Consider the following 27,500-nt stretch of genomic DNA (forward strand, 5'->3'; position numbering starts at 1 on the left):
CGAGGAGACATCAAATCAAGACGAAAGGTTAAAGAACTGGAAAATAAATACAACATTAAAAGAAAGTGGCTAACGTTGGTAATTGAAAAACTTAAACAAAAGTTGCTGGCAACGAGTGAAAAAATCAAACGATACCAACAAAGAATAACACAATACAGACAAAATCGGTTCTTTGAGACTGACCAGAAAAAAGGTCTATAAAGAATTGAACGGGGAATTTAATGGTGAAGGTGTGTTACCTGATGCTAAAGAAGGTAAGAGTTTTGGAATGGTATTTGGGGGTTGGAAAAGGAACATAACCGAACCGCGGACTGGTTAGAGGGGTTAAAGGGAGAGAGGGATTATGACCAACAGGAAGCACTGGAAATATCCGAGGTGATGGTCAAGAAACAATGTAAGAAAATTCCAAATTGGAAAGCTCCTGGTTGGGATGGCGTTGTCGTTCTCTTTTGCTCTCCTTTCGTGTCTGCTCTAGTAATAGGTCCTCCAGGCATCACGTAACCTTATCAGAGCTTCTGATGCAATACAGCGAAAAAGGCAGCTCTAAGCAAATTAAAAATAAACACTCAGCCTTAAGTTTATATCCCTCCAATGCTTGACCTGAATAACTGTGAGGCCGCCAGTGTGGACCACAGCAGTAATGATATGTCAAACTGGCTTGAAACCAGCATTTTCCAAACCATTTCCCAGCTGAACACGAAAAGCGTTGACTGTGTAAGAACTATAGCTGACGTAGTATAACCGTGTAGCCGCGTCGAGCCACAGATAGCGCGCGAAAAATGAAGCCTCGCTAATATTTAGGTGAGTTAACTTGGGTTGAGCCTGCAATCCAATCAAAAATCTGGTAAGTACCTGGTTAGCGGTCAATTAAAAAAAAAAACCCCAGCTGACTTCTGTGAGGTCTAAGCTTGAGCCCGAGATGTGGTCACGTGATACTGGTCAGCAGATACCTTATTTTGAACGGTGTCAATTGATCAAAACATGGATGTCCAATATCAAAGATGTATGCTGTAAACTAGCATGATATTGGTCACATTGGCATATATGGATGGGTGGACGTACGTACGTACGGACGGTCGATGACGTCATGCATCGATGATTTACCGTATTTTGTTAAAGTACCTATCACCTCAACACACTTTTCCACTTTATTTATTCTCCGAAATCGTCCCAAATACATCGTGTTGTTTATAGAACCTTTTGATTTAAATTACACTTTTTTATTTGCTTTCAAAAACGGGAAAAGTGATCATACTTTGATCCATAACCGAGCAATGAAGGAAAATGGGTTCGATACCGGGTTGACGTCAAAAATCAATTTGCATTGAGGTGTTTCTTTGAAAACAGCTATGCAAATTAATTTGTGACGTCAACCCGGTATCGAACCCATTCCCTTTCATTGCTCGGTTATTAATCACGGTATGACCACTTTTCCCATTTTTCAAAGCCAATGAAAGAGTGAAATTTCAATCTAAATGTTCTAAAAACAACACTATGTATTTGGGATGATTTCGGAGACTAAATATATCTGAAAAGTGTGTTGAGGTGATAGGCACTTTAACTATCATCGACCGTCTGTACGTCCGTACGTCCGCTCCTCCATGTATGCCAATGTGACCTGTATCACGCTAGTTTACAGCATACATATTTGATAGTGGACATCCGTATTATGGTCAATTGTGAAATCAAGGTTTCCGCTGACCAGTATCACGTGACCGTGTTGCGGGCTCAACTTTAGAGCTCATTGAGGTAAGCTGTTTTTTTTTTTTTTGCTTCATTTTACGTGTGCTTCCTTTGGCTCGACTCGGCTACACGGCCGTACTTCGTCAACTATAGCTCTTAACAGTCAACACTTTTCGTGTTCAGATGAAAAACGGTTTGAAAAATGTTTTCTTTTTGCATTTTTGCTAGTTTCAATCCAGTTTGAAATATCATGATAGCTGTGGTCCATACTTGTGGCTACGCAGTGTTTCAAGTCAAACATCGGAGGGATATAAACGTAAAGCTGAGTGCTTATCTTAAATTTGTTTAGAGCTTTAGAGAACCTTTTATTTTCACTAACCCTAAAGGCAATAAGAATAAATAACCAAGGAGCTCCGCTTTTAGATTATTATTATTATTATTATTATTGCTATTGATATTGTTATTGTTATTGTTATGGGTTAGAGGGTCAAGAACCTCATTTAGCTATAACAAAGACACGTTCCGAAAATTTTTTAAGCAAATATTGAGTAATGTAGATTAGTCATCCTATTCTATTTTTTTCATATTTTTAATTAATTTTGTCATTAGTTATATGGGTTTAAATGACAAAGTTTTTATCTTTCGTTTATCGATATTATTGTAGTCGTCTTTGCATTTATTGTACGTTCCCTGTAATTGTTTATCAATTTATTATTATCGTTATTATTATTATTATTATTATTATTATTATTATTATTATCCTCAAGTAGCTTTAGAACCGGAGTAAAATTGAAAATGTACTATGGCTTTAACAACGTTTCTTTTTAATATCGCTATTTTTGCTTTGTTTGTTTGTTTTTTTGTTGAGGTTTTTGGCAATTTGTGCTGTTTTGGTCGAAAGCAGTAAGGATCATGGAGCAAGATCAATAGAAGAAAACGATTTTGCTTTTTCTTTTAGTAGAACCGTCTACCAAACAATACACAGAACCATATACTGAAGCGGAAACAGTACCACAGCCTTTACCAGGAACTAACAAGGCTACTAATGCAGGTTTGTTGTACGATGATAAAATGGTTCGACTTGAAACAGTGGGGGAACGTTTTCAATAAATTACATCCTCACAGCTCCCGGCATTTGTTCAGGGTTAGGAAAGTCCTGCAATTTCTAATTTTGGTTTAATTGTGATCCAAGAAACCATAATAGAAGAGGAGAGAGAATGGTGACATAATGTCGATTGATTTAAGCGCAAAGGCTCCAACCTGATTGGAACGCAGTACTTGTACTAGTTGACAAAGTGTTAACGCTATTAATTTAGCATAACCAAAAAAATAATAATAATAAGTTGTAGCAAGTTCTAGTTTCGTTTTCCTTTCTCTGCTCAGATAACGAGAAAAGCCAAGTCCTCTTGTATGCTTCAGTATCTGGTGCTGTTGTCCTGATTGCATTTTTCGTTCTGGTTATGACCTTAATACATAGACGTCGGTCAAATAACCGAAGAAAGAGTGAGTATATTTAATTATACTTTTTAAACCCAAGTGCAGACAAGTGTGCTTGCATTATCACTTAGGAAGACGATGGCGCGGGGGTAGTCAAAGCAAACATTGTTTAACAATTAATATATCGCCGAAGAGGATGTGAATATCGGTGAATAATTGTTTTAGTGTAATTACATAGGTGATTATATTTGAAAAAAATAACAATAAATGAAATTTTCTTTAAAAAAATTAATTTCTTCGTCTGTCACCCCCACAAAACGGCTTGAGGCCATTTTGAAAGAAAAAACACACACAACACTTTGGTGATTATCGCGTAATAATTACTTCAAGTGGAACCAATCAGCGCAGAGCATTTTCAATAATCACCTATGGAATTGTATTAATTCGTTATAGCTGTCCGCAACGCCTTTTACATCAACCATCATTCGTCTGACTACCACCACCACCGCCATTTTCATCATCATCATCGTCATCATTATCATCATCGTTATCATCATCAGCGTCATCACCATGTGGATTGCCATCATAAATCTCCCTCCAAACATGCGCAGACATGTAGGAATGAGAAGTGGCGTTGGATCAACGTTTGTTACGTTCATGAATGACTCACCTAAAGAGTGTAAAAAACTCCTTTTCTTGGATCAGGTTATAGTCGTCCGCCGTTACCGAAATCATTTACAAGCAGTAAAATAATAATAAATGCTCAGTGAGCTCATTTTCCGATCATCTCAATTCCATCAGTCCACACATCTAGTTCACTTCGGAGGAAGAAAAGAACGGCAGAATTTCATTTCTTGACACCTGCCTTCACGTGAACGAGGATGGCTCAACCAAGGTCACCGTATACCGGAAACCCACTCATACTGATCAATATCTGAATTTCCATTCTAACCATCCCCTTCAACATAAAAGAGATGTAGTTAATAACACTCTGCTACTTCGAGCTCAGAACTTGGTGTCTGAAGAAGTTGACAAGGTAAAGGAAATTCAACACGTTAAGCAAGCCTTGAAAGCCAACAACTATCCTGATTGGATGCTAACAATACCGAACACTGGATCTGTTACCGAGAAGATTATATATAGACTTAGCCAAGCCTAGAACCGGAGCTCCCTGGTCATTAATTCTTACTGCCTGTACGGTTTGTGAAAATGTTTCCGGTTTCTGCTTTAATAATTAAATCATTTTGTTTGCTTTCTTCTATAGAAAAATTCATTGCCTAACTAATGACTTCCACGGTAAATTTTACGCTAAAAACCAATATCGAATGAATCACGAAGCGATGAGTGCGACATCGGTTATTCCAGTGAAATTTACTTTGCAATTCACCAGTTTGACAATAATTTTTTTTTGAACCGCATGACTGTTTTAAAAGAAAACAAGCAGTAAGCACAACCTCAGCGAGCGAATTGAAAAGGAAAAAAAGCCATTTCAGAGTCAACTGTCAATAGGCAGCGAATAGGAATCATGCTAAAATTAGAAGCCATAAAAACAACTTTGTCAGTTCAATGTCAAAGAAGAGTTTTACTGATCTAGTTTATTCCACTTTATCTCTGAAAACAAGATCATTCACATTTTGATGTATTTCTATGAAACACGCCGGGTTGGCTTGGTACAAGAATCGGCAAACTACGGCAATGCAACCAAGAAAGGACGAACTTCAAACACGATCTGCGCCAACACTTAAATAACATTTGGGCGCTTTAAACAAACTTTTGAAAACACAAGCTACTGAGCTTTCTCACTAATTTTACGAGAAATCATTGCGAATACGTGTTTATAACATAAGGGCAAAATTTTCTTGTCACTGTCGAGGCACAGCAAAAACCAGTTGGGCAAACGGATTAAAAAAGCACTTGCTCGCTCGCATTTTAGACGAAAACAAACAAACAAACAAATCAACTTTTTCTTTATGTCCAAAAGAGTACAGATAATTGTTATTTAATTCCAGTTGACAATGAGCTATTACTGGTATTCTGTTTTGTCGTTGTCGTTCTCTTTCGCTCAGTCCTTTCGTCTGTTCCAGACATAAGGTCCTCCAGGCATCATGTAACCCTATCAGAGCTTCTAAAGATATGCCAAAAATTGCAATACAGAGAAAAAAGCGGCTCTAAGCAAATTAAAAATAAACACTCAGCTTTAAGTTTACATTCCGCCGATGCTTGACTTGAATAACTGCGTAGCCACCAGTGTGGACCACAGATATCATGATATGTCAAACTGGATTGATACCAGTGAAAAATGCAGAAAGAAAACATCTTCCAAACCGTTTACCACCTGAACACGAAAAGCGTTTGACTGTGCAAGAACTTTCGTTGATATATGGTATGGCCGTGTAGCCGCGTCGAGCCGCAGAAAGCGCGCGAAAAATGAAGCCTCGCTTATGTTCAGGTGAGTTCACCTGGGTTGAGCCTGCAATCCCATCGAAAATCAGTACCTGGTCGGCTGTCAACTCAAAAAACAAACAGTTGACCTCGGTGAGCTTAGGCTTGAGCCCGCCATATGGTCATGTGATACTGGTCAGCGAATACCTTGTTCTGACAGGTGTCAATTAAAAGATGTATGTCCAATATTAAACTAGCATGATACTGGTAGCATTGGCATACATGGAGGAGTGGACGGACGTTCATGACGTCATGGCTTTAAAACCAAATTTTCTTGCATCGATGGGTTACCATATTTTCTTAACAATGGTGCTCCGCGCGCGAGCGCCTTCGGCGCGCGCGGAGCTCCGCTAATATATACTTCAGTGCCATACATCAAGGGCACTCCGGAACGCCTCCAAGGAGCATTTAAATCACACGAGGTCACACTTGTCCACACGCCTTCAATTCCTTAAGATCTCAACTAGTTCGCGTTAAGGATAAAACAGAAAACCTTAAAAAATATGGAACAGTCTAACACATCCATTGCGAACAATGTTACAAAGATTATGTGGGCGAAACTTCTCGGTTATTAGAAACTCGAGTAAAGGAATTCGTCAGCTGTTCATGAACATTGCAAACTAACGGGTCATTCAGTGGATTCCAGCAAAACAAAAGTTCTTGCCACGGAGAATAACACATTCAAACGACATATAAGGGAGGTAATTGAGATAAGATTACGTAAGCCGTCTTTGAATAAAGACCTTAAGCACCAGGACGGGAGAGGAGGACTGGGACGTCCGTTGGACGAGGAGGGCTGGGCCCACGTTCCCGTCGTGAACATTACCTATTTGTCGTTAAGCAACCGGGGACCTATAGGACGGGAAAGGCGGGATATACGAAGTTCACTAAAGATCATGGCTACTTTTCGCGACGTAGTTATTGCCCTCCTTGACAGCAATATGGACGGCGAAATAGATGACGATAAATTTCTAGTGCTTTGGCAAGTTTACCAGTCAAAAAATCCCGATTTCCCTCATGAAGATTACGGACGAAATGGATGAAACGGAATGCAGAGCAGAATTTCTATTCGCGACGACAGACCTCCCACTTCTTGTCCACGCCTTAGGGATTCCAGACCAGTTTACCTGTGCTCAGCGAACAGTGTGTGACGGAATGGAGGGTTTGTGCATGGTATTGAGGAGAATGGCGTATTCTTGTCGCTACAGCGACCTGATTCCCCGTATTTGAGGGCCAGTTCCTGTCCTCAGTGTGATTTGTAACCGCGTTGGTGACTTTATTTTCGATTCCCATGTGCATCGCATCACCAGATGGAGTCCACAGCTGCTCGACCCTGCTTCTCTTCAGATGTACTGTGACGCGTTTTTTTGGAAAGGTACTCCACTCAATAACTGTTTCGAATTCATTGGTGGAACAGTGCGACCAGTTTGCGGGCCTGCAGACTAAGCAACAGAAGGTGCTATACAATGGGCACAAGAGGGTGCATACCCTAAAATTTCAGTCCGTTGTCTTACCATCAGGGATGATAGCACACATGTATGGGCCAGTAGGTAATATGAAATAAATAACCAAATTCCTTCATTAATAAGTACAGATAAACACACTATTTAAGGTTGCATTTAAATTTAGTGTATTGTGGCTGTCCAATTCATCAGATTAGTTTCTTATGTATGAGTCTTGTTTGTATCGTAATTTGTTTTATCAAAGCTGACCTATGATTCCAGAGCAGGAAAACAATATTTTTGGTTCTACAGTAAATAATGTTTTCAATAAAATTTATTAATTTTTTTTATTTATTTCAGTAAAGCCCTTTTTTATCCCAAAGAGATGAATATCAGAGACCTTTAATTTTACTGGCTGCTACACAGGCTTTTTTTGTCAGTTATGGGAATTTGATGATACCTCTGGACGAAAAAAATCCTTGGTGATAAATTTCTTTATTCTTGCCACCAGCTTGCTTAAAAATGTATTGATCTTGTGAGGAGAAAATTTATATCAATCACTCTTGGGAGTCAAAGTGTTAAGAAAACCTTCACTCTAACAAAAGACCGACATTGAACCACAGAAAATATTTATTACAGTCAAATTTATTGTCATACTTTCTTCGAAAGAAAGCTTTTTTTTTTTCATCTGAAAGAGATGATTATCAGAATCCCATTAATTAGTTTCCAAAGTTCCTGCGACTTGTTACAGTTGCCTTGATGTTACAGACCAAAAGCTCGCTGGTCATTTAAGAACAATAGGGGGCGTCAAAGTTATTCAAGGTGGTGGCGCTCGGGAAACATGAGAGTAAAAGTAAGAAATTCTAAATTTCATGTTTTTTTGTTTCTGAAATAAACATTTTCAGGGGGTGGGGGAGGAATGGCAAACAAATTTGATTGGAAACAGTAGGTCCTCCCGTTAGTTATTCTTTAGTGTGAGACGATTTTTCGTTTAGGGAACCCTTATATATATCAACTCTTTCAACATGTAAAATTCATGCCGGTTACTCTGTAAGAAAACTGCTATGAGCGCGCTTTTCTCGTTTGCAAGAGGAAAAGAAAAGTTATCGTCACATACTTCAAATGCGTCGTCACCGCGCGACGGAATGAAGGAGTGATTACTCTTCGTCTGAACTTCAAATTCCACGAGCCAGGCACAATCACAGATCATTGTGCTTTTGATTTGTTCGGTCTAATGAATACTAAAATAACCTTCATGAATTTCCTAATTTTCTTTTCAGATGACAGCCCCGACAGAGCAAACACGTTAGTATATTGGTTTTCATTTCCATAAATAAATATGAAGTTATCGTATCTTTCTGATTAGGTAGCATCTTTCCTATACTTTAATTTTAAATTCTACTTCCCACAACTCCACGACTACCACGTTTCGGTTTGAATTGATAACGCAAAAAAAGAGAGTCTCGACTTCCAAAGCTAGTCGGCGTTTTTAGTACAAAAAGCTTGTTCGTTCAGTCTTCCAAGTACTCCAGTGACAAGATCGCAAATTTCTGAAAAGCAACTAGTCTAATTTTCTTGTCTGGTCTAGGTATAAGCTACCCTGTTCCCAGAGTTTTCTTCTTGAGCCGCAAGAGAGCCGCGAAGTGACAAGAAAGAGAAAAACATCTGCTTACCTTGAACGTGAATCTCACGCCAGCTGTCGAACGCGTCAAATTAAAAATAAAGAAAGGGACCAATGGCAACTTAGCAATCACGCGTCCCCTAGGTATTACCAACGAAACGAACCAATCATATTTATTTGCGTGTTTGTCAAAATATCAACCAAGCGAAACCTGAGGGTTATATCCTGACCCTGGTATGCATGAAAGTGAGATTCAAGTCCAAGGTAACCAGAGGTCTTTCTCGCGGCTCAAGAAAAACTTCTGGGACCAGGGTAGTTGTAAGTCTTTGAAGTCTTCTTGCACTGGACACGCGACTGGAGGCCATTGTTTTGTTTTGCATTTATTATCATTATTATTATTATTATTATTATTATTATTATTATTATTATTATTACTGTTATCATTATCATTATCATTATGTTATTTTATTTATTTTATTTTATTTTTTATCTACTATTATTTTTTAATTAATCAATTTATTTACTTATTTTAAGTGCTCGGAGAAAAATAACATCTTGTAGCAGAGTCGAGAACCAACAAACAACGCACATACGACGCCGAGTCTTGGAATCGAACCTGGGTCACATTGATGGGAGGCGAGTTATCTCGCCACCGCGCCAGCACTGCTTCCCTTTATTTTGAAGCACATGTCATTCACGACATGCAATCGAGAAAATTTAGGGAGACTGGTCGGAGTGTCTGTTTTTGCAATCATTCGGTTAGACGGTAGATTTCGACCACGGATGCTTATAACAATGCCGAGACGGATTCCGCGTTTCGCTAGTAAAGAAAACTTAAGATACTAAATACGAGGTTGCCTGATTATTACATATTATGGGGTTCTTTGCATGAGATGGCCATGTAACATGAATATTTTACAGTATCGTTCAAACATCAAACGCATCCTGAAGGGTACGGAGATCCCAGTGTTGTTGTTTGGCATGAATTATCCATTGATTAATCAAAATTGGCCTGTGGTACGTATGAGAACAGGGAGGTAAAAAACAAAAAAAAAAACAAAAAAAAAACAAAAAAAAAAAACAAACAAACAAACAAACAAAAAAACAAAAGCAAAAAACAAACAAAAAAACAAAACAAAAAACAAAAAAAACAGCCTTAAGTCAAAGTTGACTTCGCCCGGCTTATTTCCCTTTCGTAAACGGTCCATGTCATTTTTAGCGGTCGATAGCATGTTTAGTAGCCAAGCCTTTCGGAATAATGAGGAAATTGAATTTTCAACTGAATCAGTTAAAATTACGCCCAGATTGAGAAATTAAGCCTAAGGAATGATTACCGTGTTTAAGAACGAAGTTAAGGTTATTGTTATGAAGTGGTTAAATATGTAAATTTTTTGTTGATGAGTAAGGTACTCTGATATCCATAAGCGCTAACCTGGGTTCCATAGATAATTTGGTCTTTTTTTTTTCTTTATTTGAAAAAAAGTCATGGGTAATGGTTGTCTATATTCGAACACATTCGTGGCCTTGGTGAACAGAGTTTACCTGTGACTTACTTGCTATATTTAAATTATTGCAGTCACCCTATCATTCAACAAGTTATAAACCCCATTTTCTCTGGAGATCTCGGGTGGGAAATACCGCGAGAAAACCTGAATATCGAGAAGGTGATCGGGCGTGGCGCCTTTGGTGTGGTGTCACGTGCTTTGGCCTGGGATATCGCTGGAAAATCTGGGTGGACTGTAGTCGCTGTTAAGAGCGTCCAAGGTGAGCTTTTTAGCTGTACTTGTGTGATATTTGTTTCCTGTTTTTTTTTTTTTTGGAATAACCGCTCTAGTTTATTGGGGCAAAAACTGATACAAACGATTTAACTCTTGCAACAGCCAATACTGATCTCTTTTAGGCTGCAAGTAAAACCACGTTTACGGCATGCCCTTTCGTGCAGTCTGTGGCTAGCATCTACTAGCCCAAGAGTCATTTTAACTAACTGCAAATAAATTTACGTATTTATTAATTAATAATTAATTATTACATGTTTTAATTAAATAATTTTTATTTCAGCCATTCCTTAATTAATTACATGAAAGATATTGTGCATCAAATGGAAACTCGGGAAAATCCAAACCCCGAATTTCCATTTGATGCACAACCTTAGTGGTTGGGTAACCGATATGCGGGTCATGGGAACATTAAATAACAATTGCAACAATCGTTGAATCCCGTCGAAAATGGATTGCAAATAATTATTATGGGACTCAGGGATTCGCTATATTGCGTCATGCGTCATATTCTCTTGGTGGAAACCATCCTTGTTGTGCAGGACATAGACATTTGCAAGCATCCGGCTTGACAGGTACTAGACAATTAATTTTGAGATCTGTCTATCGTGTCGGAATCATGTTGTATACATGACATTTTCTTCGAGAACTGTGTTGTTGTGTTGTTAACCATGAGAGATGAAACGAAGAGATGATATTGTATTTCAGTGTTGACTCGGGGATACTCTAGACAAATACGGGTGTTCTTTTGCACGAGTCAAACCTACGACCTTCCGATTACTAGATCGGATGCTCTACCAATGTGCTACAGAGAGACTGTTGAGAGCTTGGCAAGGAGCACTAGGATTTTTTCCGAGTATCCCCGAGTCAAGATTGAAGAGAGAACCATCTCTTCAAGTTATTTCTTACTTTTCTTACGAAATAGAGGACGCTTCACAAAGGGAGAAAAGAGATTTGCTATCTGAGTTGGTGCTCCTTAAAAACCTTGACCCTCATCCCCATGTCATTCAGTTGTATGGATGCGTCAGCACTGAAGGTAAGTTTGCCAATTCAAAAATGCAGCGCATCAGTCGAAATATCACGGTGTTGTCTATACTTGTTCAAAAAAATACAAAAAAATATAATGCCATTCTCGAAAATTTGCAAGGCAGCCTTGATGTTGATGCGACTGATGTTACGGGGATGATCTTTGTTTATATTTTTTGCCTCACTGGCATGACCATCGTTTTATAATAAAGTACTAATGTAAATAATAAAAGTTCATTGCATAATGAGCTATCTCTGAATTTGAACCAGATATACTAGATAATCTCTTAGAAATGACGCTTTGGAAATTCAGGATTTTACAAAGAATGCCTGGGATCATTAACGTCTTTTCCCTTTTGAAGTCAATTTGTAAATAGATGATGCTTCCTGTTAACAAACTCGTATGTTAATGAAACAAAATGTAAACAATGACGTCATCAGAGATCCCCTTCTTTATGACGACAGAGCTTAAAAACAAAGAGGCGGGACGTTAACAGTAGACGCATGCGTAAATCCCATTATCCAAGTAAAACTGCGCTTTTGGGAAACCTTATCGTAAAATTAGACAAGGCGTTGTACTATGTCTCTCTTGTTTTTGGAATTCTCTGTTGGAAGATTTTATCGAATTCTGTTTGTGTTTTGCCTCAACGTTTTTCCTTTATTTTGGATTGCTTTGTATACAGAGCAAACAATTACCAATTCATACTGCTCGCACCAATGCGAGTGTTCACACGGGTCTCACCTGAGATGTCCTCTACTTGTTTTTGAAAGATCGTCCTCTGGTTGTGGTTGAGTATGCACAGTATGGGGACTTGCTTGGTTACCTGAGGAGGAGCCGAGGGGTACAGGATAATTATTACAGTGACCCATCAGTTAAACCAGGTTCCACTCTCACCTCAAGACAGCTGTTAAAGTTTGCCTGGGAAATCAGTGACGGAATGCACTATGTCTCGATGAAAAAGGTTACTTTTATCCATAGTAGAAATAGTGACTGATAAAACGCGAATCCAGATTTAGTTTGGAAAATAGGCAATAAGGTAGTAGATCTCGTACCTTGCTTTTGTTTGATATTGCTAGCACCTTCTATTATTTAAGTCTAATTTAAAGTCATTGTTTCAATTGTATAGTGTTTTGGTTTTGGCTTTTGTATGGAGCCAATCACAATTTGTGTTATACGAGAGCTGCTACGTAATTAAATAAAAGTAGGACGGGTTTTCTAACCGAAGAAACGGAAAAGTTTTTTTTGTCATTGCTGTAATCGAGGGTATATTTGTCTTCCACTGGCTTCTTGTGTTGACCATGTTCAAGAACGTTGGCCATGTACAAGCAGCAAGAATAATAATAATAGTAATAATAATAATAATAATAATAATAATAATAGTAATAATAATAATAATGATGATGATGATGATGATGATGATGATGATGATGATGATGATGATGATGATGATGATACATTTAATTGCGCTTTTTCTATAAGAATAATCAAAAGGATTCTTCGAGTCCTTCAACAAAGATATCGGGGCACGATAATTTAGATTTTAGAATAGCGAGCTGGCGCGTATAAAAGCGGAAGAAAATTCAAGTGTGACCTCCAAAGAGTGCTTTAACTATATTCTTTCCTCGACCAATGAACGAGTACTGTGGGCATACCTCGCCCTTTGTGCCTGTGGCTTTTTCCGTCAGAGGTCGGAGTTGTCCATTTCTTCCGATTCGAACCTATTGGTTTTTCGCATAGTAATTCGAACTAGCTAGCGTTAGAATCTTCTCTACAACAAAAATGTATTTTTCGACCGCAGGAAATAATGCTTTCTATCAAATTTGATGGCGAAGAAAGCGTTTGTATCTGATATAAATGAATTTCACAATGGCTTGGCTGATTTTTGTTTTCAAACATAAAGGGTGCTTTATTCTTGAATAATTCTGACGTGTTACCGGCGTTTCAAAGTCGTCCTGTTGTTACCGTACTAAAACTCTTTGTCTCAGAACAATAGGGCAACCTTGACACGCCACTATTATTTAAGGTGACGTTGCCTGGGAGACATGAAAGTCAAAATTATCAGATTCAGGCTCAGGTTCTTTTCAGTTCACATTATTTACCGAGAAAATCGTGTACATATAATAACAAAATTACAGTAATGTTTGCAAAGATACAAAATAAACAGAAAAAAGAAAAAGAAAAAAAGGAATATAGATTACGGGATGTGTGTGCATGGTGACTAAAGAAGCAGGTTCTTTCGAGTTGGCCAACTGATCGATTCTGTTTTTTTTCCTATTTAAGCACTCTTGAAAAAAAAGGATCTTAAACATGATTTTCTTCAGTGTAAAGTTAGTCTTTTGCAGTGGTGGAGGTTCCCATTAAAATGTTGAACACAGTGACATTAGTATATCAATGAGGTTTTGGTGCCATTTGCAGACATGATCTCTGTGCTCAGAAGTGGAAAAATGGTCCATTTCATGAGCCATTGTGACACGGTGTGGATGATGAAATAATTAATTTAACTTATCTTCCAGATTATCCATCGTGACCTTGCTGCAAGAAATGTGTTGGTCGGAGAGGATGAAGTGTGCAAGATCACTGATTTTGGGATGGCAAGAGACGTCCAAGAAGATGACATTTATGTTCGCACGCACGAGGTGCAGTTGGTTTTATGTACTTTTGACTTAGCAATTACTAGCTCATATTATCCCAGAAATTGTTTTCAAAAAACACAACTCAACAGCTTCAACGCACAAAAAACAAAAAACCGAAGGAGTGAAGTGATCCTCGCACTTGAGATGGCTCCCTATAGAGTATTTGTAGATACCCTCACTACAGAGCAAGACTTGCAAAAGGAAACTTAGTTAAATTCTCTTAAAGTTTTCCTTGTTGTTATTTACCAGTATGGGTACCGATATAATAAGGCTTAATTTTTTGGGTGTCAATTTTTGGAATATGGCCGTTACCATGACAACATCACATCTAGTGACAGGTAGAGATATCACTATTTTTGGCCTAAATTCTTTAATATTTATACTTTCCTTGGGTTTTTTTAAAATTCTTTCCCACATTATGCAAATGAAATTGCCTGACATTTTGAAGTGGTTAAAACTCAAGGTGGTTCAGACGATTTTGCCACAATTCTGTAACTTGTCATTTTTGTAAATATATTCGATTGGCTCTGACAGATTTTTGCAAATATAGGGTATTTGATGGGAACTGTATGTGGTTAGAACTGAGTCGATTAAAAAAAAAAACAGAAGGGAACGCTAGGAAATTAGCAGTTAATTTTACATATTTGGTCACGACGTGAAAATCAGAAAAAAACACGCGCGATTCAGGCTTTACACGCTGTACTAGTACCCGGTCCTAAAACTCTGGGGTGCCTCCTTAACTGGACAATATTTGAGCAATTGCCTCTTATTGTCACCTGCAAAAACAAAAACAAATGCAAAAACAAAAAACAAAACAACAACAAAACAAAAGTCACAGAAAACATCTATCCCAGAAATACGGTTTGGCTTTCAAAAAAACCCCAATTGGAATCCGTTTTATTTGCGCATCCCTGACTCCTTTTGTATCTGTTATTTTATTCAAAAATTTATTTTCAGAGTTAAGTTGTTATTTTTTCTTTTAAGTTTCATTTGATTTGATTGCTATCCAGTTCGCTTTCGCTGAATTTCAGTAGCAAAAGCCGTTTAACCCTTTGACTCCGAAAACAAGCAAGTTTCCTCAAAAGGACGATGAAATTTTAGTCAGACAAGTATTGAGAATAAAGGAAATAATCAGATGAAGAGGTGTGATCTTGATATAACACCAAAGTGTAATGACTTCCCAACAAAGATATTTGTGGTACTACTTATGAGAATGAATTGTTCGATCTTGTAAATGGAAAGGTTAATAGCTCTTCTGCATGAGAGTCGAATATTTTCTTCCATTTTCTGAAGACCCAATGTTGGTATTAAGATGGCTTTTATGGTTTTTAACCAAAGTGGGGCTTGAAGAGGCAGCATCACCCTAAGTCATTGTTACGCTAAATACTAAAAACGGACTTTTTCAAAGTAGACCAAAAAACAATGAGGTTTTTTTCGTCGAGAATCATTGTGCATTAAAGTTAGTCTTTTTCGTCTTCAGCTGATGAGAACGGAAAGAAAATGAATTGCAAATGGTGTAAATATTTAAAAATTGTTAAAAAATACCATAAGGTTAATTATCCTCTGCGAGATTGACATGAGAAAGGTAACTTTATGGCCATTTAAATTGGGAACGCCATGTCTTCAAGTTAGCGGTGGGTGTTTCAGTCTCTGACGTTAATTGATTAAAGCCGCAGACACAATTTTATACTGAGCATTCTTTTAGGCCTTTTTGTTTTATCTGATTCCGGACTAGAATTAAGAAAATGTCTTGAATACCAAGCGACGAGGTATTGCGAAAACGGGGTATAAATGTGATTGTTGAAATGAACTGTGAAGATTATTCATCTAGTCGGTATTACTGGAAAAAAAGAATTAAGTCTTTTACTAGACTAGACCAAAGCCATCGGACTTCATCAGGTCAGATCAATAGTATTACCATCCCCGATATCCGGGGCTTAAGCGAGAGAGTTAAGAAAGCCCTTAACCAGTGAGTGTTACCACGACCTTAAAGCCGACTAACTCCCTACGTGACAAGCTGGTCCATGTCAAGACCTTACCCTTAAGAAAAAGCACTACAATGTCGTATACGGCATCAAATGCGCGCAGCCAGGCTGCAATGAGACGTACATTGGTGAAACCAAGCAAGCCCTTAGCCAACGGTTCGAGCAACACACCCAACCTGCGTAATACGAGGCCCAAAACTCCGCAGTCTACACCCATGCCAAAACAACAGAGCATCAAATCTCCCAAGAGGTAACTATCTTGCACCAGGAAGAACAGTGGCTCGAGCGAGGGGTGAAAGAGGCTATTTGGGAGAGGGTTGAGGCACCCAGCCTCGACAAGAAGGGGGGGCCTCCTCTTTAAAGTATCACATGCAAGGGACGAGTTGCTACGGAATATTCCGCGCCGTCTCTCATGTAACTAGTCACGACTCCACCATTAATTCTATTGAACTGACCTGATGAAGTCCGATGGTTTCAGACGAATCGTCGTCAAGTTTAACGTACAAGTCTAGTACAAGATTTAATTCTTTTTTTTTATTGTTGTTATATGCCAGAATCTCTGTCAACACGGAATTGCAAACTTTATCAGGCCATCTTCGTTTTTTTAGCGAGGATTACAAAATATATGAGGCAGCGAGGAATGCATTAAGAAGGAAAACATTACCTGAAAGCCAACTGTTGTAAATTAGTGTTCTTTCACTAATGTCAAAGAATAAAATTGTACAAAGTATAAAATTGTGCAAAATATAAAAGGATAAAATTAATCAATCAATTAATTAACTCTACCAAAATACTAAATAGTGATTAATCTACTGACAACTTTTTTAAAAAATTAAAAAGAATCGTTTTAAATTTTAAATTATCTACGCTTCGAGTCATGTGAACTTTAAGAGCGTACTTAAAAGATGCAATGTCTTTAGACTCTCTAACCATTGGAGGCAACGCATTCCATAGTTTACTAACCAAAAAAGTAAAAGATCGATGCATATGCTCCAAGTTGAATGGGGGGAGTTCCAGCTCTGTGCTGAGCCCACGTAAGCTCAGCCTTGTGCTGAGCCCACATTCTTAAGATTAAAAAGCTTACTAATATAGGGTGCTCCGTGGCTTTACAAGCATTTATATAACATAACTAGTGACTGGAATTGCCTGCGTTGTTCCAAAGACTTGATATTAACTATTTTTAGGAGGTAGTCGTATGAAACAGACTTCGGATAGCCTAAGATACTTCTTAATAAATAATAATTAGTGCTTTCCATTTTGGTTGTCTCAGCATTACCTATACCTAGCAAAAGAGGGCTGCAATACTCAATATGTGTGAGAACATACGCCTTGTAGAGACGTACCATTACAAACTTCGGAATGAACTTGCGCAGTCTCCGCAAGGCTGAAGCCTTTGCGCATGCTTTTTGCAGCTGTTCCTTTATGTGTGTCTTAAAAGTTAGTTTACTGTCTAAAATTATCCCTAGGATCTTAATCGTATCTTTCATCGCAATCCTCGCATTGTTAAGGTGAAATTCATACTCATATAATGATGGCCCGATGACAAGGGCTTGCGTTTTAGTGGCATTAATCTGTAGATAATTCAATCCAAACCATCTAGATAACACGCCAAGGTCAGAGTTAATAACACACTGCAGAACCATCGGTGAGACATCCGAGGCATATTCCGTCGTGTCATCAGCATACAGCCTTGAGGAAGTATTAGAAACAAAGTAATTAAGATCATTAACATACATATTAAACAAGAGTGGACCTAACAAGGATTCCTGTGGTACCCCGGTTGTCATAGTTCTCCACGGAGAATATACTCCATCAAGTTTAACTCTTTGTCTCCTACCTAAAAGATAGGCAGTCATAAGTTCCAAAGCAAATGTAACGCTGCCACGCGATTTCCCGCTGAGGAAAATTGCCCGAACATTCCCGTCCCAAGAGGCTTTCCTGCCTCCTCTCCTCCACTCCAACAATCTGTACGCGCGGACGGGCAAACGCTGACGCCATAACCAAACCTTTGAGCATGAATAGCTTTCCCAAAAGGGCTTACTCATGGTGCTCCGTTGGCGCGCTTAGCGCGTCTGAGCTCCGCTAATATTTTGTGAAATCCTGTTACGCAAATTCCCAAACGAAAGCTGAACACCAATGAAGAGATGCATTTATTAATGTGGAACATTATAGTTTTTCGGGAAAATTTGAGTTTTCTTTGCAGGGGCCCGAAACTACGACCTTCCTATCGCTAGTTCGGACGCTCTACCACTGAGATTTTGAGGTCCGTGGGAGCTATGGTATTAAATTAGGTTTAAGAGACAATTGCTCCACAAAGCAAGGACTGACTTTGTTGAAAGGTGGAATTTGCGCCTGGATTAAGTTTTCTTGCATTTGTGTAGCCTTCGGACGGAACACCGTTTCTAAACGTTAAGGGACAGACAATGGGCCACGAAGTCACTTGCAAGACCAATGTGGGGAATTTAATTTGATGTATACTTTGGGGTCATTTTCAGGGTCGTCTTCCAATCAAGTGGACAGCCCCAGAAGCTTTGTTTGGCAGCGGAGCCTACACAACTTCCAGCGATGTGTAAGAAACTTCTTCTTCTCCTCCCTCCCTCCTTCACGTTGGGGAGACTGTAAATCAAATGAAGTCAAATCAACTGTTAGTTTTAAATTAGGGGGAAGAGGACCGTAGTGCCTAGAAACAGCCTCTCAGAGCAGAATGGGGAACCAAAGCACTTAACGATCGAGAATGGATTTATTTCTTTAACTATCTTACTTTCACTTTTGCTTAAATTGGGTCATCATCATATCTTGCCGCTCCATCTCTCGAGCCAACGGCGTGCGGGGTCGTTGACGACCCTAAGGACATCGACAGTACAGGATGGTCCCCATGGGCAAGATGTCATAATTTGCTCCATGGTCTGTGTCTCAACCCCCACATGGGCATTCTGCATTTTCAGCGTAACCCCACTTTAACATGTTATCGCCAGTTTTACCCACTTTTGCCCTTGCGCTATTGAGAGTGACCCACTCATTGATTTCATGAAGAAGATGGTCTTAACATAATGGGGAGAAATTAAATCAAATGAAATCATATGTTGGAAAACTGGAAAAGAAAGCTTCTTAGAGAAAACTGAATAGGGAACTAGTATACTCCGGCAACAGACGTACACTTGATTTTTTTTTTCCTTTTTGCTAAATAGCTTCTACCTTTAAACGAATTCACTATGATTTAAACGATTTAGTAGTGTGGATTTGAGTATATTAAATCTAAAAGGTCAAGACTATCAACTTCTCTAATTTTTAATTTTATCACTTTTCCTTATTAAGGTGGAGCTATGGAGTGGTATTATACGAAATATTTACCGTTGGTAAGTTTGAATCGCGTGCGTATGAACTCTGTACCGAGTTACCAAATACTTGAGGTACTAGCAAAAAGATTAAACTTTTAGATATTGGCAATAAAGGGATAAATGACAAAAGCTGTGTCTGCGTGTGATGATTGTGTTAAAACTTGCTTCTCCAATGCAAATTAGCCTTCAATGGACAATTAAGGAGGTTATAGACAAGGACGACAGCAACGTCATCGAAAATTTCACTCTAAAATTTGACTTGTTGCTGTTAGAAGTATTTTGCGAACATTGCATCTTGTTAACCTTGTAAAAGCAAGTGAACTATCCTGTTCCTGGATGTGTATGGGCAGTTTTAAAGGTCGGATAAACATTAAAATGAATGGTTCAATGCTGTATACTCGCGTCGTTGTGATAACCGTGAAGGGACAGTTTCACTCTTTTGCGCATGTCCAAGCTTTGGCGCAAGCAGTGGTGAATTTTACGGTCTCTTGCTGAGCCTGTTGAGTATTAAAGCAAATACGGCAAATTGAATGACTGAGACCCAAATTTAGTGGAAGATACTGTGGGTTTACACAGAAAATATCAAATTTAGTTGTGACCATCAACTTTACTGTACTCGCCGAGTATTTTATTTTTCGCACGAGTTGTCATAACGACGATTTATCTATTCGCATGCAGTAGGAAATGATTGCAAAAGTAATTCCAATGAGTAATTCCACTTCTATGGCATTGTTCCATTTCCTCAAGCAGTATTTTCAACAATGGAATTAAATGCTCTGACATGACAGTTTGCCTATGAGCAGAGCCATGAAACAATCCTTTATAAATTGTGATTTAACGGTGTTGTTTTGTGGAGGACGGCCAAGTACCTTTTCCCTTTTTCCAACCAATAATTTTCGTGCTTTTTGGTGTTGTCATTTCCGTCGTTGTCGTCGTTGCCTAGACTTCTTGTTTTTTCTTTATAATCCTGTAACAATTATTCGCCAAAGGCGAAGTGAATATGCCCCAATATTAATTGTCTTAGTATAATTTTCAGCTGTAAATATTAAGGAATTGCAAAACAACGTGCTAAAACACCATAAAAAGTACTTGCTTCGCTTTACAGCCCCGCCTGCCAAGTGTTATACTCCCCGTTGAAAATAATACTACTAATAATAATACAGTTCATTTTGGGAGGTTCTTTAAACAATGGATATCCAGTTCACTGAAGCACGATTCAATCCCAAGAGTATATAACCTGTATTGTTTTTATGTAAAGAACATCCCCCCCCCCAAAAAAAAAACGTATTGCATTATGGGAATGGCCGAAGGCGAGGTTTTTGTTTACTGATACATCACCGAGCATAATTGTGAATAATTGTTTTAGTATAATTTCATATGTGATTATTTGAGAAATATGCATTTTCTTTAAAACAAATAATTTCTTCCTCTGACACATCGACAAAACGGCTTGCAGCCATAAAAAGAAAATAAAAGAAAAACAAACGCTAAGGTGATTATTGCGTAATAATCACCTTAACTACAACCAATCAGAGCAGAGAATTTGCATTGGTCGCGTACGTAATCAATTTTTACTAATACAGATTATTCGTTGTTTCAGGTGGTGATCCTTTTCCTGGTGTCTTGATGAGGGATATTCCAACCTTGCTGGAGAATGGCTATCGAATGTCTCGCCCTAAATACATCAACTCGCAACTGTAAATATGTTCATTCCCTTAGCTATAATTTTTCTTGTTTATTAATCTCACTTTAGAGGTTAAGGGCATTTTATTTTTTTTATGGAGGGTGTATTAAAATTGCAGGTTGTAAGTTGCAGGTTAGGGTTGCAGGTCATTGTTTCATCACATCTTAAGGACGTTCGCGCCCATTGCTACTGCGCATCCTTCCAGCGCACCCAAATTCACATGCCACGTCATGCATCGAACGCGCGCGCTAAGTACTTAAATGAACAATGATAGGGCAGATGGCCATTGCTATAGCTTTGCTTGGATCTAACGATCTTGGATGTTCGGTGACCCTTACTTTTCTTTTAAGAAACAGATTTTATTTACAATTATCTCCACATTGTCCAAAAATGAACAAAAAATCAATGTGGGACGTTAAAAAAATTTCTAGATTTTTGACCACGGGACATGGAATCCTGCCATCTTGCGGCTGCAAGGCGCATGAAACTATGGTCGCTAAATGCGAACTTGTTCTTTAAGGAACCTCAAAAGTTAACTAAATTCACTTGATGTGTCCACTTTAACAACGTTTGGTAGAGAACATTTCACTTCAAAGATGTAATTGCAATATTTTTGGGCTTACAGACACTGTGGCCTTATTCGCTGAAGAAGCCGGATTTTTTCAGATTTGGGGTACTCTTTCGGACAAGTTCTCTCCAAAACGAAGTCGGTGACCCCCCCTTTTTTTACATTTGTGACATCACTAACTCATCATCTTTCTAGAAAATTTTCGCCCAAACGTCCTTAAACAACCTAAACCTTTACTAATGCTAACATAAGGCATAAAGAATAATGTTCAAGCCTAAGGTAAGGCCGTAGCCAGAAAAAAAAAAAAAAATGATGACTGAGGCACTATGATTAAATTTTTTTCGTAGGTGTTTATGATGAGTACATTTTAAAGAGAACACTGGAATCATGCTTTATTAAAAAAAAAAAAAAAAATGACAGAGGCGGTTTGCCTCATACTGGTAACGGCCCTGTAAGGTTGGGTTGTTCCTCTTAGGATAAAATGATGACTTGCAACCATAAACTGCAACCTGCAGCCTGCACTTTACACTCTCATGACCAGGGCGTACAATTTTATAGTATTTGTGAGACGGCATTTTTAAAGACCGAGTTATTTTTAGATTGATTTTCCCGTGAAACCAGACCTTTCCAGCTGATCACAATCACAGTCACAATCACAATCTTGCGTGAGAAATCATTACCAATGGTATTGAGAATGGTCACTCCTTCAAGGCAAATCTTATTTGAGAACTCGTCTAAAAAAGAGATGGATCTATGAAAATGCCGTTGCATAGACCTACTGTTGGAGCTGTAGGTTCCTGGCCGAAGTTGTTCAAACGATGGATAGCGCTATCCACCGAATAAATCACTACCCACTGGATAACTTAATTGGTTTTTCTTGTGTTTATCCGCTGGATAGTGATTTATCCGGTTGATAGCACTATCCATCGTTCGAACAACTGGGACCTGTTTTTTTCTAATTAGTCAGTTTGAAGAATGAAACTACTTCCGAGGAATTATTTTTTAAATGTTTCTGGGGATGACTTTCTTTCTCGAATACAGTTATGAGACCATGACTGCGTGCTGGGAAAACGATCCATCCAAAAGGCCAGACTTTGGGTCCCTGAAGGCCACTTTCCACAAGCTGATGGAGGAGGAAGAACAGGCAAGCCGAAAAATAAATGTATTTATCAAAACCTGAACCACGGATATCAGATTTCCAGCATTTTCATTAGCTAGCCGAATACAGGCTATTAGTTCATATTCCTGCTGTGCCGAATATGGCCAAGGAACGCACCAGCATTAAAGCAAACTGGAAATATTTTTGCAGCTCTGAGAAAAAAAAAACAAAAGGCCGACAAAACCCGTTTGCACTGGAAATGACCAAGACAGAAATCGATGCTTTGCTAGACAATACTAACCCCGGGAATATCATGCAGTTTTTAGTACAACAATTATTCTACTCGAGCTTGCTCAAGACAGTTCAAGTTTTTAAATTTCCATTTCAATTTTTACTGAAAAAATTAATAGGTTTCTCAATTCTGGCAAACTAGTTTCTGTAACCGATATACGGAGGAAATACTCATGGGAATTTAGACAGTTAAAAATTGTCACGCTGTTGTAAACTTAAAAAAAAATATTGACGACGCGTGGCGATCCATGGCACAAACTAAAAAAACAGGTTTGACAAGTCGAAACTGGACTGACTGATCCATTTCTCTGGATGAGCGGCAAATTAAACAAAGTCGCGCCGGCTAGCAGAGTCTACTTTCCTCTTCCCGACTTATCTACGAAGATCGATCGAAACAGACTCTGCTCGCAGGGTATTCCAGTGCGCCCTCGTAGAATAATGGCTAAATATACAAATGAAAAAAAAAAAAAAAGGGGGTAGAAATTTCAGATCTTTGTCTCAAATGGAGTGTTTTGGGCAAAACGCCATCATATATATTCGTGAAGGTCTTGGTTAGGGCTGCATGCGAAGAAATATAAGAATATATATTTAATATATTCTAAATATGGTCTCTTTTAGGAGTCAAAAAAGCCTGGGTCACGCCCATATCGGTCTCCTTTACCGTTTTAATTCAAAATTCCGACAGAGAATGCCCCCCTCTCCCATTAGTAGATCCGCACTCGACACGCCGTGTTGCAAAATACACGAAAGTGTCCATTTTTGCCTCCGCTACTCAACTGGTCTAACACAACAATAATATTTCATGATTTGGGTGCGTTGGCAAGCCAGGCCACCATGGAATATATTTAGCATTGGAATGTAAACAAAAACATTTACACATCAACACTATATGTAGGGAAGAGCGATGCACTAGAGCCGGACACGGAAACACCTAAAAACCAGTAGGTGGAAAAAACTAGGGAACCTCTACCCTGGACCAAGTCAGTGGTGCGACCCTCGGGGTTCTAGGTTATTCTTATTGAAACACACGATTTACGAATGTAAGAGAACGCTATATACATCTTAAAGAGGGCATATTGAACTTTTTTTCCCCGCGCGATATAACGATGAACGAAAGTGGACTTGTGCATGCGGAGAAGGCTGACCGTAGATTAACTAAGCCTACTAACGGCCGGAAACTACAAGCCTTAATCCTACAAACCACTGCGCACCTTACACGGCTCACCAGGCCTCCGATACGTACTATCAAGATAGCAATCTATGCTAATTTACAATTATCACAAATTACTTGTTCCGCGTTTTTCTTTGCTTCCGTTTCAAAAACGAGTCTGCGACAAGACAGTTAAAAAGAAAAAAAGTTTGATTTGCATGGAAATTCGCAACTCATTTTAATTTTCATTTGAAAGAAAGAAAGACTGGGGCTGGTTGCTCAAAGCCTGGTTAACGCTAACCGTTGGTTAAGAGGTTTGAAAACATATAGGTTTCCGTGATGTTTGAGGCTAGTTAGCGCTAACTATGCTTCGAGCAACCCGGGCCTGGTCATTGGGGTTTACATAACGATAAGAGAAGGCTTTCGGTCGCTAATTTCTAACTCATTTGCTTGTTCCGTTGTTTAGGAATACGTCAACCTGGAGGAGCTTTTCTACGAAAATGTACTGCCATCCAGTTGCTAGAAGATCAGTGTCTCAAGGATTGATTCGCGTGGAACAATTAACTGAAAGAGAATTCTCGTTTTATTCCGTTGATACTTTTAATACCATGATATGAGATATTAGTGAGATACCGGCAGTGTAGGATACACCTTGAAAATGTAATTTCTTAAGAGAATGTTTTTCTCGGTTTCGCTTGTTTTTGTTGTTGTTGTTGAGTATTTTTTGCCTTTCTTTAGCATAAAGAGGGAGCCCGTGCAAAACGTTTCAATTCAGGACAGTATGTCCCCAAATCGCACAGCATTATTTTTGGTTTCAGTTATTGACAAGCTTTTAAAGCGCGGGTTGCCGTGATACCTCTTAACCAACGGTTAGCGCCAACCAGGCTTCGAGAAACCGACCTCAGTTTAATATTAAAGCGAGCTAATATAATTAAAGAGGAGGTGATTGCCTGGCATTGAAGAGTAAAATAATATTTTAATGAGAATTTCCAAGTAATCTGCCTTACATTACTAAGAGTGAGGTATTTTGCATATTACGAGTTTCATTTTGAGCAATTATTGATTCATGACTAATTTGACTTAAATTAAGAAGTATGATGATTATATGATAAGTGAATTAAATGAAATGTAGATGATTTTAAGAGGAAATGTTCGATTCTTTTATCTTTACCTAAACATCAAATGTAAGCTGCTGGAAGGTTGCCTTTAAAAATCGTTTATTCCAACAATCGCGTACCAATATCCACATTGCTAGATCAAACACGTCAAAATCACCATTCCGTAGGGAAAAATAGTATCAAGTTGCAAAGAATGTTGCAAACGCAATATTTACTGAACCCGAAAAGCCCCTGATGCGTATAACGTATTTCTGGGGATTTAACACTTCCGTTATAAACAGTCTTGGAGAAGATTGCATTTATTGTTTTTTTGTTTTATTTTGTTTTGTTTTGTTTTGTTTTTTTTTTTTCGCTCATTTTTTCCCAAGAGTTTTCGAGAATTCGGCCAGGATATCCGTAATTTCGTTCAACTGCTTCGTCCCTTTCTTCTACTTCTATTTAATTACTCTGAAAAGCCTTTGCTTCAAAACTTGAGTAAAAAGCCAGTCGTCGCCGGCTCTAATTTCAGGGTATAATGCAATCAGAGTCATAAATTGGTTTGATTTCGTAAAATAAGTCGCCTGCGCCAAATTGATGAAAACAAAAAAATAAATAAAATTTATTCTTTCAGAGAATAAATGATTTTATGCAACTAGCTACACTGGTTAATGTTTGGCCCGTAAAAGTCAGGTTACATACGGGACTCTTAGTTATTAGTACTTAAATCAATGCAGGCTAGTGGTTTCGTGACGCTTTTTGTTTTATGGGTCCATTTGGATTATTCTTACAGTTAGTTAACCTGTTAACCTTACAGTTAGTTAACCTGGCTTTAGCCAACTTTTCATAAGTTTTGTTAAACCTCACAAACGGGTCTCTAGGGACACAATCTCTAGGTGGATTCGAACAACCATGGAAAGTGCAGGCATAGATATTTCAGTGTTTAAACTCCACAGCACTCGAATGGCTGCGACCCCGAGGGCTAAAGGTGCATCCGTCCCTATTCAAGAAATTTTGCGAACTGCAGGCTGGTCTTCATCTGGGACATTTGAACGGTTCTATGACAAGCCCCTCATGGAGGAAAGTACCTTTGCATCAGCAGTTCTGAACAATGATTAAAGGTTTCGCTCAACCTCGGTGGGACCAAATTTGTGCACTGTGAGTGTTTGCAGTTTTAGTTTGTCATGTTGTACATGCAGATGAAGCTAGATGTCACCCAGGTGTTTGGGCTCTGCTCATGTTAAATGTCAATAAAGGCATAGTTTATCTACTCTATATTTGTCTGTGTATGTGGGGAATACGTATCTTCCTCATGTGAATGGTGGCTTTAAAGTCTCATGGGATCCCTGGGGCAGTGGTGACGAGATAGAATTGTAAAATTAAACGAGACTTACCTGTAAGTTGAAGTTTGATTGAGATTCTATCGAGTCACCAACTGCACTAAAGGGATCACATGCCCACCCTCGGTTTGTAACGGTATGACTCTAGTATGCCCACCCATTACGGCTTATACCTCTCTCCTGAGGCGATACTGCTATACATTGTTCCCATTCACATTTCGGCTGTGAATACTGATGTTGCGCATGCGTTAGGCAATCTCATGTGATCCCTTTGGTGCAGTTGGTGACTCGATAGAATCTCAATCAACCTTCAACTTACAGGTAAGTCTCGTTTAATTTTACAATTGTATCAAATCCTTTAGAAGAATTTAAGAAACCCCCCTCCCCCCCCCCCCCCCCATGCAGTAGTATAACAGAAGGGAGTTATAAACAAAGTGCATCATCTAGAGGCTCTGGGGAATCTCGAGAGCCTCGAGATGATGCCTTTTGTTTAGGACTGAATTATCGGTTAGTCATAGCTGGAGCTCATAACAAGGGTTCTACAACTCCAATATTAGCTGTATCGATTTTCACAGATAACGCTATTTAAGACGAGTTCTTAAAAGTGCTACTTCGATCAAAAATCAATTCTCGTTTTTCTTTACATTTTAATAGTTCTCGTGAATTAATTGAATTAAATGAACTGAGCACGACGGGTCGGATTAGCTGGCTTATAACTATTGACCACGATTTCTGAACAAAATTGGAACATAGGCTGGGGGTGATGGAAATCACTACCCTGGTGCGGGGGGTGCGGCGCGGTGCATGAGATTTGACCAGAAAACGGTAATGTGTGAACCAGTTATTTGAAACTCCGCCAGAATATAAATGCGTTCAAATTCAGTTGATTCA

General features: G+C 38.7%; 1 protein-coding gene across 2 annotated transcripts in view; it reads left to right on the plus strand.

The window, feature by feature from the left end:
- LOC137983545 (fibroblast growth factor receptor 1-like) overlaps positions 1 to 25,313 on the plus strand; it is a 36,933-nt gene extending 11,620 nt beyond the window's left edge. The window contains exons 6-17 of one of the 2 annotated variants that reach the window (XM_068830700.1): positions 2,645 to 2,734; positions 3,067 to 3,186; positions 8,285 to 8,309; positions 10,202 to 10,389; positions 11,326 to 11,436; positions 12,198 to 12,388; positions 13,941 to 14,063; positions 18,541 to 18,614; positions 19,361 to 19,401; positions 20,984 to 21,080; positions 22,677 to 22,779; positions 24,642 to 25,313. In XM_068830700.1, coding sequence (XP_068686801.1) covers positions 2,645 to 2,734; positions 3,067 to 3,186; positions 8,285 to 8,309; positions 10,202 to 10,389; positions 11,326 to 11,436; positions 12,198 to 12,388; positions 13,941 to 14,063; positions 18,541 to 18,614; positions 19,361 to 19,401; positions 20,984 to 21,080; positions 22,677 to 22,779; positions 24,642 to 24,698 — 1,220 coding nt within the window. In that variant the 3' untranslated portion in view covers positions 24,699 to 25,313. Of the gene's footprint in view, positions 1 to 2,641; positions 2,735 to 3,066; positions 3,187 to 8,284; positions 8,310 to 10,201; positions 10,390 to 11,325; positions 11,437 to 12,197; positions 12,389 to 13,940; positions 14,064 to 18,540; positions 18,615 to 19,360; positions 19,402 to 20,983; positions 21,081 to 22,676; positions 22,780 to 24,641 lie in introns of both variants that reach the window. The other variant, XM_068830699.1, reaches the window with a different exon arrangement.
- The last annotated feature ends 2,187 nt before the right edge of the window (positions 25,314 to 27,500 follow it).

This window comes from Montipora foliosa, chromosome 13, assembly GCF_036669935.1.
Source record: "Montipora foliosa isolate CH-2021 chromosome 13, ASM3666993v2, whole genome shotgun sequence".
Taxonomy (NCBI): domain Eukaryota; kingdom Metazoa; phylum Cnidaria; class Anthozoa; order Scleractinia; family Acroporidae; genus Montipora; species Montipora foliosa.